At 35.9% G+C, this 14678-nt stretch overlaps 1 protein-coding gene across 2 annotated transcripts; it reads left to right on the top strand.

Annotated features, from left to right (window-relative positions):
- Positions 1 to 214: 214 nt before the first annotated feature.
- On the top strand, positions 215 to 11103 carry LOC135210821 (sphingomyelin phosphodiesterase-like). 2 transcript variants are annotated; one of them, XM_064243688.1, is made up of 12 exons: positions 215 to 283; positions 1097 to 1264; positions 1801 to 1964; positions 2409 to 2570; positions 3811 to 3925; positions 4719 to 4831; positions 5369 to 5541; positions 6282 to 6476; positions 8221 to 8391; positions 8583 to 8766; positions 9630 to 9814; positions 10832 to 11103. In XM_064243688.1, exons 1-12 carry the CDS (start codon positions 277 to 279, stop codon positions 10995 to 10997), a joined length of 1803 nt encoding a protein of 600 aa, XP_064099758.1. In that variant the 5' UTR covers positions 215 to 276; the 3' UTR covers positions 10998 to 11103. The 2 variants fall into 2 exon arrangements, with proteins under 2 accessions (XP_064099758.1, XP_064099759.1); XM_064243689.1 differs by lacking the exon at positions 2409 to 2570.
- Positions 11104 to 14678: the final 3575 nt, after the last annotated feature.

Here is a 14678-nt window from a genome sequence, read left to right on the forward strand (position 1 = left end):
GCCAGAGGGCTGACACGTGTGTACCATAATTCGCAAGCAATGTTTTCCCTAGGTAGCAAGATAAAGTCGTGGGAACTCGCTAAAGTTATCAGTACTCTGTCAAGAGTACAAAAAACTTATGGGAATTTGTAGTGTTTCTGCACATGGGAAATTTCCCACGACAAAAATAGACACTATCAGGGATCATCTAAATGCAGCTGAAATATAAAAACACGCCCAGTCTAAGGCAGTCTTATCTCTCAGTCAGTTCTGAAAGTGTCATCACCACCCTTCGCTATGAGAGGTACGATCTTGTCCTTATTTTTACCACAGCTATAACTGCCATTGTCACTCCTACTTCTACTGCAGGAGACAAACAGATCCTTCTTGTGTAGCTATTTTTTATGTATGTTATTCTAGAGGAAGCAGAAGCCTTCATAGTTCACGTAGCTTAACTTTCAAAGGGTTTCTCACGAAACGAATAAATCAGTTCGAAAGTTTTCACATATATATATATATATATATATATATATATATATATATATATATATATATATATATATATATACATATTTGTGTATATATATATATATATATATATATATAGATATATATATATATATATATATATATATATATATAAGTTTGATCATCAAGATTCCTATATGAGCATTAAGCTACAAATATTCTTTAATATTTTCGATATATATATATATATTAAGTGTGATCCACAAGATTCCATATGGCATTAAGCTACAAATATTCTTTAATATATTTTCATATGATTTCATATAAAAAGTTCGTCATCTTTCAGGCTCGAGCCACTGAAGACAAGAACTAAGAGCTGCAGTGGCGCGCTTTAAACCACATGGCCATCTAAGGAGGTATCAACTTATACCTCCCTTGATGGCAGTGTGGTTTAAAGCGCGTCACTGTAGTCTTGAGTTCTTGTTTTCAGTGGTTCGAGCCCACAAGACGAATTTATCATCAACTAGAAAATTCCCCTTCGATTAACTTATGTGAAAGTATATTGTTCTGAAGGATATTAAAAGACATTTACAGTCTATGCTTATATATTATTGCTCCATTAAGGAAGGACTCTCTTGCTTTTCGTCAGGTCTATACGGGGCAGGTATCCTGCTCTTGGTCTTCGTGACGAATTCCTTTGCCAGAGGAAGGACTCCTGGGGCGTCCTCCTTTTCACCATCAAAGGACTCTCTTGCATCCTACCTTCACAGCCCTGCTATGGGGCCGGAGGATCGGTATGTCCTGGATGGAGTGCAAGGTGAGTGTTAGTTTACCCTAACGATGTGGTACTAAGTTGGGACAGTGAAGAGAAACGGGAGAAACTGGTGAAAGCGTCAGTGTTCGCAAGAGGAGAAAGTCGAAAGTAAGCGTGACGTAGAGTAAGGATACGAGTATAAATGGACACCTAGAAGATAAAGCAAAGAATGAGTATTATAAAAGAAAGACGGGAAGATACCTTTGAGTAAATAGAAAGGATAAGGATAAGATAAGAGAAGGGACGAGTCACAGAATAGGCGAGAAAAGAAATGTAGTAGGGTGTTTGCAAAACATGATAGAGAAGGTTGCTGTGCCTATGGAAGACAATGCGAGAATAAATGAAGGGATTGTTGAGCCAATTCTCCTGTGTAGTTGAAACTCTGAGAAGTGCATTTTTGTGTAATAAGTGAAAAATGTGAATTAGGAAGATAAGCCTAGTGAATTCATATTGTTCTAAGTTTCTACCATAAGAAGGTCTGCTGTTTAATGGTCTCTCTTTTACTCAATTCATCTATCTATCTATTTTTCTCTTCACAGAGAAAGCCATTTGTCGAGGCTGTGAGATAATAGCGACCAGCATAAAAGTGGAACTTGCACTAGGACAGACATACGAGCAGATGATCAAAGAAGCCTTATTCGTATGCATGGAAGTCATCAAACTTAGTGAGCTCAGTTGCAGGGGATATGTGCAGCTGTTCACCGTAAGTCATTGTCATTTTCATTTCTAATTGTGTGACCTTTCTTTAGTGAAGATGATGAAGTTCTCTAGTGGTGAATGCATTCCAGTACGGCTAATCATGGTGGTGCTTTTTCATGTGTGAAAATGGCTAGAATTTATATAGTTTATATCTATGATAAAACATTATTGTAGGCAAATAATGTTGCATTAATTATCAAGTTTAAATAATCTTTGTCTTTAATAATTAATCTCCTTTTCCTATCTTTCCTAATACCCTTTGGTACTCCTTTCAAATGAGCAGCATATTCTTTGGAAGACTGAATTTCGAGACAGTGGCCCCTGTGAAATTGTTCTAATAAGCTTCATCTACTGAATAATAGTATTAATAATGATAATAAAATAAAACCCCATTAACCTTGCAACATTTGACCCAAAACATACTACTAATCATAGGCTGCTTCTCCAGCCAATAATCTACCACATCTTCACCAATGACACCGTCATCCCGTCTGATCTATGTGGGATGTTCCTGAGTGGCTATGGGTGCAACACCACCCAGCCCGGACGTGATTGGTCGGTTCAAATCCATGGAGAGAAACCGCCAGTTGTGCCCATCGTCCTGCCAGATGTAAGAAGTTTTGAAAGCCAGTGTAAACTGACAGATTAGTCATATTGCTTTTAATTTTTTCCTGAACTAGTACCGGCAGCAGCCAAAGTGGAATGTATGAATATGACCCATAAGCTCTTATCAGCTGAATGAACTTGATCGAAAATTGAATCTGATTAGACCTTCAACTGCCAATTCCACCTAGAAATATTAAAATTAACAACTAAATGTTGGGATATGAAGGCTAATTTCTCTAGCTTGATCGAAATTAGAATCAGATGAGATTCTATAACTGTCAATTCCACTGACAAGTATATAAATTAACAACTTCTATCTAAATATGACGGTTAATTTCTCGAGACGAAATTAACATTACGATCAAAGTACAGGAAGTTCAAGAAAAGATTTCAAATTATATACGAACAAAAGCTTCAGTTTGCCGAAGAAACAAAGGGAATCCGTGATATTCCAGGAAAAGATTCCACATCGTAAAGGTCAATGCTCGACGCCTCAGGGTGTGAGTGTCAAATACTCTTTTTCATTTTCAAATATTAAATCACTTTTTGTCGCGAATATTGTTTTGACTAATATTCTAGCTTATCCGGCAATCATGATAATAAATTATGATTGGAAATTTCATGCCTTTCAGCTGAATCTAGATCAAATCAGTATAACTTTGGCCTTTTGGTATTCTTGTTTGTATAGATGTTGATATCTTATCTTATCTTATCATTCAAAAACATTATAATAGTTCAGATTTTAGCTTTTTTGCTAAAAAAAAGTCTCTATTTTCTAAATCTAAATCTAGTCTGTATAACTTTGGTCTTTTGATATTCTTATTCTTGTGGACTTTTGATTTTGTCTTATTTAAAAAACAGCATTTATAAGAGTGGTTCAGTTCTAAGATTTTTTGCTTACTCAGGGAGTAAGCCTACAAGCTACTTTGTTTTGCGTCTTCTTGTTCTTGTTCTTGTTGTTTTTGTTGGGGGTAGAAAAGGTCTATGGAAGAGCCAAAAAAAAAGTCTGAAACCAATAAAATATAGCGTATTTATTTTAATTTTCTTGGTTGAAACAAGGCTCTATTTAACCATAGATTTTAGCATGTTTTAATTAACATTAAGTTGAAAATATAATGCTTATGTGTAAGGGGAAACTCTTGCATGCGTCCCGAGTAAGCTGGAAGTCGGGTCACGACTTATTCTGATTTTGTTTTCCTTTTTTTTTTATGTCTATGAAATGGTATTCTGGTCAATACCTCCAGCCCAGTCAGCCCACTTTAAAGGTTTTGCACATATCTGACATGCACTTGGACCCATTGTATGTCCCAGGATCAAATGCTGATTGTGCTGAGGATCTCTGCTGCAGGGAGGAATCAGGTCAGTTAACTATATCAGAATCAAGTCAGTAACCTGCACCAGAATCAAGTCAGCAGGTCTGTAAACTACATCAGAGCATCATAATATGGTCCTTAAGCCACACCAGAATCAGGTCAGTGAGCTCAATCAGAATCAGGTCAGTAAACTACACCAGAATCAGCTCAGTAAACAACACCATAATCAAGTCAGTAAATACACCATTCAATAAACAACACCAGAATCAGCTCAGTAAACTACACCACTCAGTAAACCACCAGAATCAGGTCAGTAAATAAACCACTAGTAAACTACACCAGAATTAGCTCAGTAAGCTACACCACCCTGTTAACTTCACCAGAATCAGGTCAGTAAACTACACCATTCAGTAAACTACATCAGAATCAGGTCAGTAAATACACCACTCAGCAAAGTATGCCAGAATCAGCTCAATAAACTACAAAACTCAGTTAACTTCATCAGAATAAGGTCAGTAAACTACCTCAGATATTGATATTAGTGTATAAATTACATTAGATAATTATGCCTGACGGTATACCTGAAAATAATCTAAATGCAATATTCCGAATAATGTGGTAGTGTTTATTTTTTATTTTCTTTTTACAAACAAGTCTATAAAAACTGCAGTTGCTATTGAAAACTGTGGATAACCTCATTTCTTCAGCAAGAAGAGAGCAGTTTCTCTCTCTCTCTCTCTCTCTCTCTCTCTCTCTCTCTCTCTCTCTCTCTCTCTCTGCCCGGCATCTCCAATGACTTATGATCCTAAGTCCCGTTTTTGTTTTCCTACTTTTCCCAGGAACTCCAGCCACACCGGACGCTGAGGCATGGTTCTGGGGCGACTATCGTGACTGTGATTCCCCTCCGTGGATGATCGAGGATATGCTGAGCCACATCAGGACCGAACACACGGTAAAAGAAGTCTTCATATTCTCTCTTTTGTCGTTCGTTGATTGACTAAGAACGAAGACCTTCACCCGCGACCGATTTGGTCAACCCTGGTGCTAATGATTCCTAAAAGCACGATTTTAAGGAAGATTCATTTTGCCTTTGGTTATCACATACTTGTCATACCATTTCGAAGGCAAAATCAATTTATCTTTTTTAAAATCGTGCTTTTAGGGAATATCATTCGTATAACATCAGTCTTTATTCTGAGTCGTCTCAGGATATCTTTTTTACAGCGGAAACTTTAGGCGACGTAAGATAAAGCAGATATTATGGAAGAACAATTAATGAGAAATTATTAATAAGAATTGAGGAGTAAGATTGAAACATTAAGTTGGAAAATATATAATTGATGCATTTATAAATAGCAATGTTTTGTTTATTTAGCAGAGAAAGTCTGTAAAAGCAGGTCAATGTGCGCTGGATTATAAAACACTGACTAAAGTGATCTAAGAAATATTTATTATAACAAAACTATAATAAAACCAAGTCAAATCTCAGGACATCAGTTACGTCATGTGGACTGGAGACGTCGTACCACACAATATGTGGGCAACGACGAGGGACTGGAATACGAGGCTCATTAAAGACACCAATGAAATCATCCAGTCATACTTTCCTGACATTCCAGTATTCCCAGTCATCGGGAACCATGAGATGGATCCTATCAATATGTAAGAACTTAATCGTTCTCTCTCTCTTTCTCTCTCTCTCTCTCTCTCTAAAGAAACTGTTCAAACATCTAAACTCTCTCTCTCTCTCTCTCCTCTCTCTCTCTCTCTCAAGAAACTGTTCAAACGTCTAATCTCTCTCTGTCTCTGTCTCTGAAGAAACTGTTCAAACATCTAATCTCTCTCTCTCTCTCTCTCTCTCTCTCTCTCTCTCTCTCTCTCTCTCTCTTCTCTCAAAGAAACTGTTCAAACATTCTAAAATCTCTCTTCTCTCTTCTCTCTCGCGCTCTCTCCCCTCTTACATCTCTCTTCTCTCCTTCTCTCTTAAAGAAACTGTCCAATTCCAAACATCTAAAACTCCTCTCTCGCCTCTCTCCTCTCAAAGAAACTGTTTCAAACAAAAAACGTCTAATCATCTCTCTTCGTTCTCTGTCTCTGAAGAAACTGTTCAAACATTCAATCTCTCTCTCTCTCTATCTCTCTCTCGTCTCCTCTCCTCTCGTCTCTCTCTCTCTCTCTCTCTCTCTCTCTCTCTGTAAGGCATCAGAAACATTGTATGTCTAATTTAACATTTTTATTTCAGTTAATGTTCAGGGGTATAATAATATTTCAATCTATATTATTGTGTTAAATTTATTTAATAATTTCCATTATTGTCAAAAGACATGGAAAAAGGACATCACTTCTTTAATAAGAGATCAATCTACAGCCAAGACTAACCTGGTCTCCTCAATTCCAATCAGGTTCCCGGATCCAGACAACGCCCCTGAAGAGTTCTCAGCTGATTGGCTGTACGGAGCTCTGGCTAACCAATGGGAGAAGGTGATTCCAGGTTTGGACGTCTCAACCGTCCTCTATGGAGGATTCTATTCGGTTCCGGTCAAACCTGGATTCAGAATCATCTCTGTGAATTCCATGTTTGGGTACACGATCAATCTGTAAGTAATTTAGAACGAAGGGTCTTTATTCTTTATGCATATATATATATATATAAATATATATATATATATATATAGATCTATATATATAATAATATTATATATATATATATATATATATATATATATATATATATAATATATATAGATCTATATATATGTATGTATGTATGTATGTATATACCCAGTTATCAACCAGTACATCACTGCCTCTACCAGGAATGAAACGAAAAGAGAAATTCAAAATGTATGTATGTATGTATGTATGTATGTATGTATGTATGTATGTATGCATGCACGCATGCATGTACTTTTTCCTGAAAGAATTCGAGGCACATTGGGAAACAACTTCAAAACTAAAAGTGAAAAAAAAGACGAGAACAGCTTTTCGTGGCCAGCAACAAATTGGGCAAATGGGCCGAGTACATTGTTTCTCCCTTCCCAGGCAATAAACTTTCCTTCTTTTCTCCTCTAACTGCCTCCTCCTGACCTCACCCCCTTCCACGTCCCCCCCAACCCACCCCTGCCCCCATGGGCTCCCCTTTGTTGTATAGAAAGCGCTCTTTACTTACCTGGCTGTAAATGAAATGCGCTCGGAAATATTCAGTTTGGGAAATTGTTTTCAGATTATGGCCACTGAACATGTTAGGCCGTTCCATGAATTTTTCATATATATAATTATGCTATTTTTGGTTCGCTATGTGTGGCCTTTGTTTATTATTATTATTATTATTATTATTATTATTATTATTATTATTATTATTATTATTATTATTATTATTATTATTATATATCCAAAAAAAGTTATCATCTCATTTCATGATATTTCTTTTATATCTTTTATTGCTCTGAATACTTGCAAACTATTTTTGCGATCGCTGTGAAACTTCATTGGCTGAATATCCTTTTAATGATAACCCGGGTAAAAAGTTGGAAATGTTTAAAAGGAAAATAATATCTTTGCTAATCTAGAGACTCCTCTGATTTGCAGTGAAGTTTTGAATAAAAATTCTACAAAGCTTCAAAGAGAATTAATTTCAGATACTGTTGTGCCAATGTCTTTTCAAGAACAGCTCTTATTCCCGAAAACTAGTTTTAATTATTTACACAATGGGACATTTTAAATTAGTTTTTTTTTTATTTAATCTTAAAAAAGTCACAGGCTTAATTCATTTTCGCAGACTTGTATACCCTTTGTAGAGGCATGCGATTATAGATAACTAGCTCTTCATGGTCAATTAATTACTTCTTTGCTTACAGCATTCATTAGGTAATTTATTTTTCTTTTTGGATATCTCTTCTCTCAATATCTGCCTCTATCAATATTCCACCGTCTGCTCTGTATTCCCCCTTTTAATATCTGACTCAATGGGAATTCTAAATCTTTAAACTATCGTCTATAAAACTGGGTCACTGATATTTCCCAAAATTGATATCTCGTCCCTCTGCCTCTACGACAGTTCCAGTTTTCTAAAACTCTTCAGTGCCACGTGCTTTTTCAGCAGAGTGCTATAAAGAGAACTTTAAGCTTTCATAACTCCTCTTCCTACAGGTGTCCTAATTTTAATAGCGCCTCTCTCAACAGCTAGATAAAAGAGAACTCTCAAATTCTGATAACTCGTCCCTCAAGAGGAAAGCCAAGTCATCTAATCTCTTCAAATACTGTAGCTCTGTATCTAATCGAAATACGTACACAAGGCTCTATGACTCTTATCTTAAAGTGCTCATTCTCTATCCCCAACAGATGGCTCTATGAGAATTCCAACGACGTGGCCCATGAACTGAAGTGGCTGGAAGCTGAGTTGTGGAAAGCCGAACAGGAAGGAGAATTGGTTCACCTGATTGGCCACATTCCCCCTGGACTCCTGTATAACGAGAGAAGTTGGTCCAGGGAATACACTAGAATTATCAACAGGTAAGTAAGTATCTGATGGGCTTGGAGTGAGAGAGAGAGAGTATTTACACACTCTCTCTCTCTCTCTCTCTCTCTCTCTCTCTCTCTCTCTCTCTCTCTCTTCTACTTTGTTTAAATAATACACTGAAATTAAACAGATTCAAAAGATATAAACATACATGAATAAAAATCCCGATGTCCTCCTTTCCCAGGTACGAAAACATCGTCCGAGGCCAGTTCTTCGGTCACACGCACAACGACGAGTTCGAGGTCTTCCACGACGGCGAGAGGCCGTTCGGCGTGGCTTATGTGGCCCCCAGCCAGACGCCCTGGACCGGTCTCAACCCCTCCTACAGGATATACACCGTTGATGGAGAACGCCCGGACACTACCCGGGTGAGTGTTGCTCTCCTTCAGAAGTTCATATGAAGATGGAATGCATTGCTACCCTGATACAATTCATCTCGTATTTTAATAATTCATTAATATTTTCATCTGTGTATTTATGAGTTTAATAAGCTTTAATAAGCTCTCTTTATTTTCTAGTAACTGATCTCATCTTTCTGTATTTCCTGCCATCTTCTGTAACTTCTTCCAAATGAACGCCATATTCTTTGGAAGCTTGAATTTCGAGTCAGTGTCCCCTGCTGGTTTGTTCCATATGAATAGGGTTACTCTTAATATATTATATATATATATATATATATATATATATATATATATATATATATATCTATATATATTATTATTATATATATATATTATATATATATATATATATATATATATATCCTCAAATAATTCACCTTATATTTTACAAACTGATAAATATTTTACCTATCCATTTATCAATTTAGTCATTTATCTTTTGTATTTTAAAAAACAGATCTCTTCTTTCTGTATTTCCTATCATCTTCTGTGCCTTCTTCCATATGAATACATTCTTTGGACTCATCTTCTGTACCTTCTTCCATATGAATATATTCTTTGGAATCATAATCTGTACCCTCTTCCATATGAATACATTCTTTGGAATCATATTCTGTACCTTCTTCCATATGAATATATTATTTGGAATCATCTTCTATACCCTCTTCCATATGAATACATTCTTTGGAATCATAATCTGTACCTTCTTCCATATGAATACATTCTTTGGAAGTTTGAAGTTCAAGTCAATGGGATTGTGCCATATGAACAGGACTTTATCTCCTGAACGATAATAATCATAACGTAAACCCCCACTTTCTCGGTACAAGATGGTCCTCGATCATGACACCTACATAATGAATCTGACCGAGGCCCACGAGACGAATGCCACAAGATGGCATAAGCTTTACAGTGCCAAGGAGGCCTATGGGATGCCCAGCCTGACGCCCCAGGATTGGTACCAGCTTGGCCACAGGATGGCTGAGGACAGGTCGCTCTTTGACCTGTATTTTAAGTGAGTGTGATGATATTTTGGTTAGTGTTTTAAGTAGATATGATGGTCTTTGGTTCTGTATTATACGTAAGTATGATGATCTTTGGTTCTGGGTTTTAAGTAAGGATGATGATCTGTTTATCTGGATTTTAAGTAAATATGATGATCTGTTTATCTGGATTCTAAGTAAATATGATGATCTGTTTATCTGGATTTTAAGTAAGTATGATGATCTGTTTATCAGGATTTTAAGTATGATGATCTGTTTTATCTGGATTTTAAGTAAGTATGATGATCTGTTTATCTGGATTTTAAATAAGTATGATGATCAGTTTATCTGGATTTTAAGTAAGTATGATGATCTGTTTATCTGGATTTTAAGTAGGTATGATGATGTTTTGGTTTGTATTATAAATAAGAATGATGATCTTTTTATCTGGATTTTAATTAAGTATGATGATCTTTGGGTCTGTATTATAAGTGAGTATGATGTTCTGTTCATATGGATTTAAGTATGATGATAATGTTATCTGTTTTAAGTGTGGATAATGATCTTTTGGTCTGCATTATAATTAAGCATGATGGTCTTTAGACCTGGATTCTAAGTATGATGATCTTTGATGATCTTTTGATTAGTGTAAGTCTTTTGATCTGTGGTTGCAGTATGATGATATTTCTATCTGCATCTTAAGTAAGTATAGTGACCTTTTGATCAGTATTTTAAGTATTTATAATGATGTTTTTACCTGTATTCTAAGTAAGCATAAATAGTCTCTTGATTGGCATTTGCAATAAGTATAATTATATTTCTAATCTGTATTTTAAATAAATAGAGTGATCTGTTGGTCAGTATTTTCAATAAATATAATGGTATTTTTAATGTATTGTAAGACATAAATACCTTCTCACCTGCATTTTAAATAAGTTTGATGTTATATAGCTTTAAAAATTCCTGTTGCGAAAACATTTTCCCCACTGTAGTCTACAGTCAACTAAAAAAAATCATGTATTGAGAGACGCATTCCCTTTTATCCGAAGGCACTTCGTCAGCGCTGGAGATCCTCTCCTTCAGGAGGGTTGTGACGACATCTGTTACGTCCAAAGAGTCTGCGACGTCATGACGTCAGACCGTAACGACCTGGATGCTTGTTACGGGGCTATTCGCAGGATGAAGGGCGTATCCGGACTGCAGTCTTTTGCTTAACCATTCTTAATCTGCGTAAATCTTCATGTTTCATTTCCGTGTCTTCTATCTATGTATCATGAATGTAACTAAGACTGACTATATATTAATAAAGAATTAGTACAAACTGGCTTTAATAAGGAAAACCACTTCATCGCGATGTATAAATTGTTATAAACCACTGTTTAAAGACCAAATATTCGCGTTTTTTGCTTTGCAACAAACTTTGATCGTCCGAAAATATGACACGTCATTTGCGCCTATTTTCCCAGTGAACGGGGAAACGGAAGAAGCAGTATTCAGTTGGTTGCAACGTATATACAGTGTTTTTATTATTATTATTATTATTATTATTATTATTATTATTATTATTTATGAGCCTTTTCATCTCCAAAGATAAGGTTTCTCTATGCTTTTGCCTATGAACTACAGAAGTACTCCACTCAAAACACCAACCGGTCTAAACCAGAATGAACTCAAGGACTGGGAAACTGAACACATTCTGTAGAGGGGAGGAGCAGGTGGCACTGTTCTTATGTAGTAGTCTGTTGCCAATCAAGAAAATGCTGAAATCGTTGCCAAGTGTAAGAGAGTAAATTAGTTTCTTTAGTGAATACATTTCTATTGTGTGTTTTCTTTAGCTGAAAATACCTATGAAAGAAAGACTATATAGTTTTATTTTTTTCGCTTGCTGCCTTTCGAATGCAAAATGGATTTTGATTAAATGACGTCTTTTAGTAATTTACAAATATTTCTATCTATATATTGAATAACTTCTTTATAGCAATTACTGATCTGTTCTTCCTGTATTTCTTGTTACCTTCTGTTAGACCTTTCAAATGAACATTATATTCTTTGGAAATTTGAATTTCAAGTCAATGGCCCCTATGGTTGGCTTGTTCCATATGAATAAGGTTCATCTTCTGCATAATAATAATAATAATAATAATAATAATAATAATAATAATAATAATAATAATAATTATAATAATAATAATAATAATAATAATAATAGGGAAATTTACTTCCCACGAGAGTTCCTCGTTGGCCGAGTGGATTTCGCGCTCGACTACTAATCCGGTGGCCCGGAGTTCGATTTTCGGCTCGGCCAACGCGGAAACAGAGGAATTTATTTCTGGTGATAGAAATTCATTTCTCGATACAATGTGGTTCGGATCCCACAATAAGCTGTAGGTCCCGTTACTAGGTAACCAAATGGTTCCTAACCACGTAAAAATATCTAATCCTTCGGGCCAGTCCTAGGAGAGCTGTTAATCAGCTCAGTGGTCTGGTAAAACTAAGATATTCTTAACTTAACTTACCTCGAGAGGAAAATGCAATTCGATGTAACTGCCTGTTCATCACTGCATACCTACATTAATTTGATCTGAAATAGATTATAAATCATATTATCTATTTCGACGATTGAAATCCTATTAAAAATTAGAACAGAAATTTATTAGATAACTTAAATGTCACCTCTCTCCCGAAAATTTTAAGTTAGATTCAACACAACCTATTTAAGTTTTATGTAAAAAAAAAAAAAAGACTATTGAGATGGCATTTTGTCTGGCAATTCGCACTTTTTCTGTCCGCCACTGATCTTAAAAACTACCGAGGCTAGAGGGCTGCAAATTGGTATATCGATCATCCACCCTCCAGTCAATTAACATACCAGATTGCAGCCCTTTAGCCTCGGTGTTTTTATTTTTTTCTTATATTATATAAGGTTAACGTTAGCTAAAATCGGGCATTTGGCAACGTAGCAACACAGGCCACCACGGCCGGCTGAGAGATTCATGGACGGCGACTCATACAGAATTATACCGAGACTACCGAGACTTTTCGGTAGCCTTCATTATACGCTGTACAGAAAACTCGATCGCACCGAAGGCAATTTTTGACTTGTTTCCTTTCATAAACAAATTCATTCTGAACAATAAAAAAAATCTTCGCATTTCTTAATTTTCTTCAGAAGCGGCAAAAGGCGCGAAAACGAAGTTCGGTGCTGGAGAGAAATAATTGTTGGCAAACTTCAGCGAAGTCAAATGAAGCTTCATCAAAGAAAAGTCGAAGTTTTTAAACTGAACTTTGTTCGTTAAGGAAATCTAATTAGTTGTTCGCAGAAAAAATAATGAAAGGTTGCATTAATAATGATAATAATAATAATAATACCAGGAAGTTTATCAATTTCAATTTATGATAATTGCAAGTACATTTCAACATTTTCTTTAAGGAAAAAAATCATTTTGAAAAATAAGTTTTAAATACTCCCCCTTGCCTACGAAGTAAAATCTCTATGTAATAAAAATACGTTCTTGGAAAGAGAAATTTCCTTGCGTTTAACAATTCTCTCTTCATTCAATTTTACGATGCGAGAAAATAAAACTGCTATGATATTTAAATCACTCAATATTATTAAACAATGGTGCCTGCTAAATAAAAGATTAATTCTCTTGCCACCGAAGTCATTCAATAACTTTCAAAATTACTCTTTCTATTTTTGGGAAATGATCAATTCTGACATACTTATCATAATGCTAAAATTGTCTACCATCCGTCAAATACTAAAAGCATCGTATGGTGAAATATTTTCCCTGTAGTTATATCTAGCTCATATTATCTATTGAAATTCTGAAGTTCTGGTGTAACAAGAGATACCTGACCCACTCGGGAGGTATGAGAAAACTACCCTAATTTCTAGCTAAATACCAATTAATAAGTAAAATTAAAATTAAATAAAATGCCTCCCTTATTAACTAGCAGCTACCTAATACGTTCACTTTAGGTTTACTGTATTGACGTCGTGAGAAAGGTCACCTGCTGCCATAACAGCTAAGGTTATATGGGACAAACGGACCCATAGTTCCCATTTCTCTCGGGATAATGAGCCGCCAAAACATCTGTTTCGCTTTGTCTTATCTGCAGACCTGTGTGATATGGGTAACATTTAGTTTTCTGTAAATGAAAACTATTGAGATGGCTTTGTCTGTCCGTCCTCACATCTTAAAAACTACTAAAGCTAAAGGTCTGCAAATTTGCTATGTTGATCATGCACCCTCCAATCATCAAACATACCAAATTGTAGCCCTCTAGCCTCCGTAGTTTTTTTATTTATCGTGCCCCTTGCAACGCAGCAACACACGCCACCACGGGCGGCTGAGAGTTTCATGGGCCGCGACTCATACAGCGTTGTGCCGAGACCACCGAGAAATATAGATCTGATTTCGGTAACCTTGACTATACGCTGTGCAGAAAACTCGATTGCGCCTAAGAAACTTCGGCTCATTTTATACAATAGAAATACATTGCTTCCCAAACAAGCAATATTTCTATTACGCAAAGTGATTCAGGTTCCATATGAATTAAAAAAAAAAAAAAATAGGATGAGCAGAGAATTCTCTCGTATTACCTGTCTCTCACTGAGTCTAACAGGAAAGCTGTTTTGTATTAAGACCAGCAGGTAAACAATGAAAACTTGTGGAATATCTTCATCTAGTACTTGGTAACAAAGAGCTAGTGTCAACAGACCACCATTCAAAAAAGCGAACCTTAATAAAGAAATCTGGGTAACTAGAAGAGTTGAGATGTCAAAGGTGGAGATCAAATTCAAAAAGGAAAAAGAAAGTACGCTAGAAAGGACCATCTTCCAGCCATTTACGTAGATAGTGAAACTTTCTAACCAGCGTGGAATCACACACA

This window comes from Macrobrachium nipponense, chromosome 4 (genome assembly GCF_015104395.2).
Source record: "Macrobrachium nipponense isolate FS-2020 chromosome 4, ASM1510439v2, whole genome shotgun sequence".
NCBI classification, from domain to species: domain Eukaryota; kingdom Metazoa; phylum Arthropoda; class Malacostraca; order Decapoda; family Palaemonidae; genus Macrobrachium; species Macrobrachium nipponense.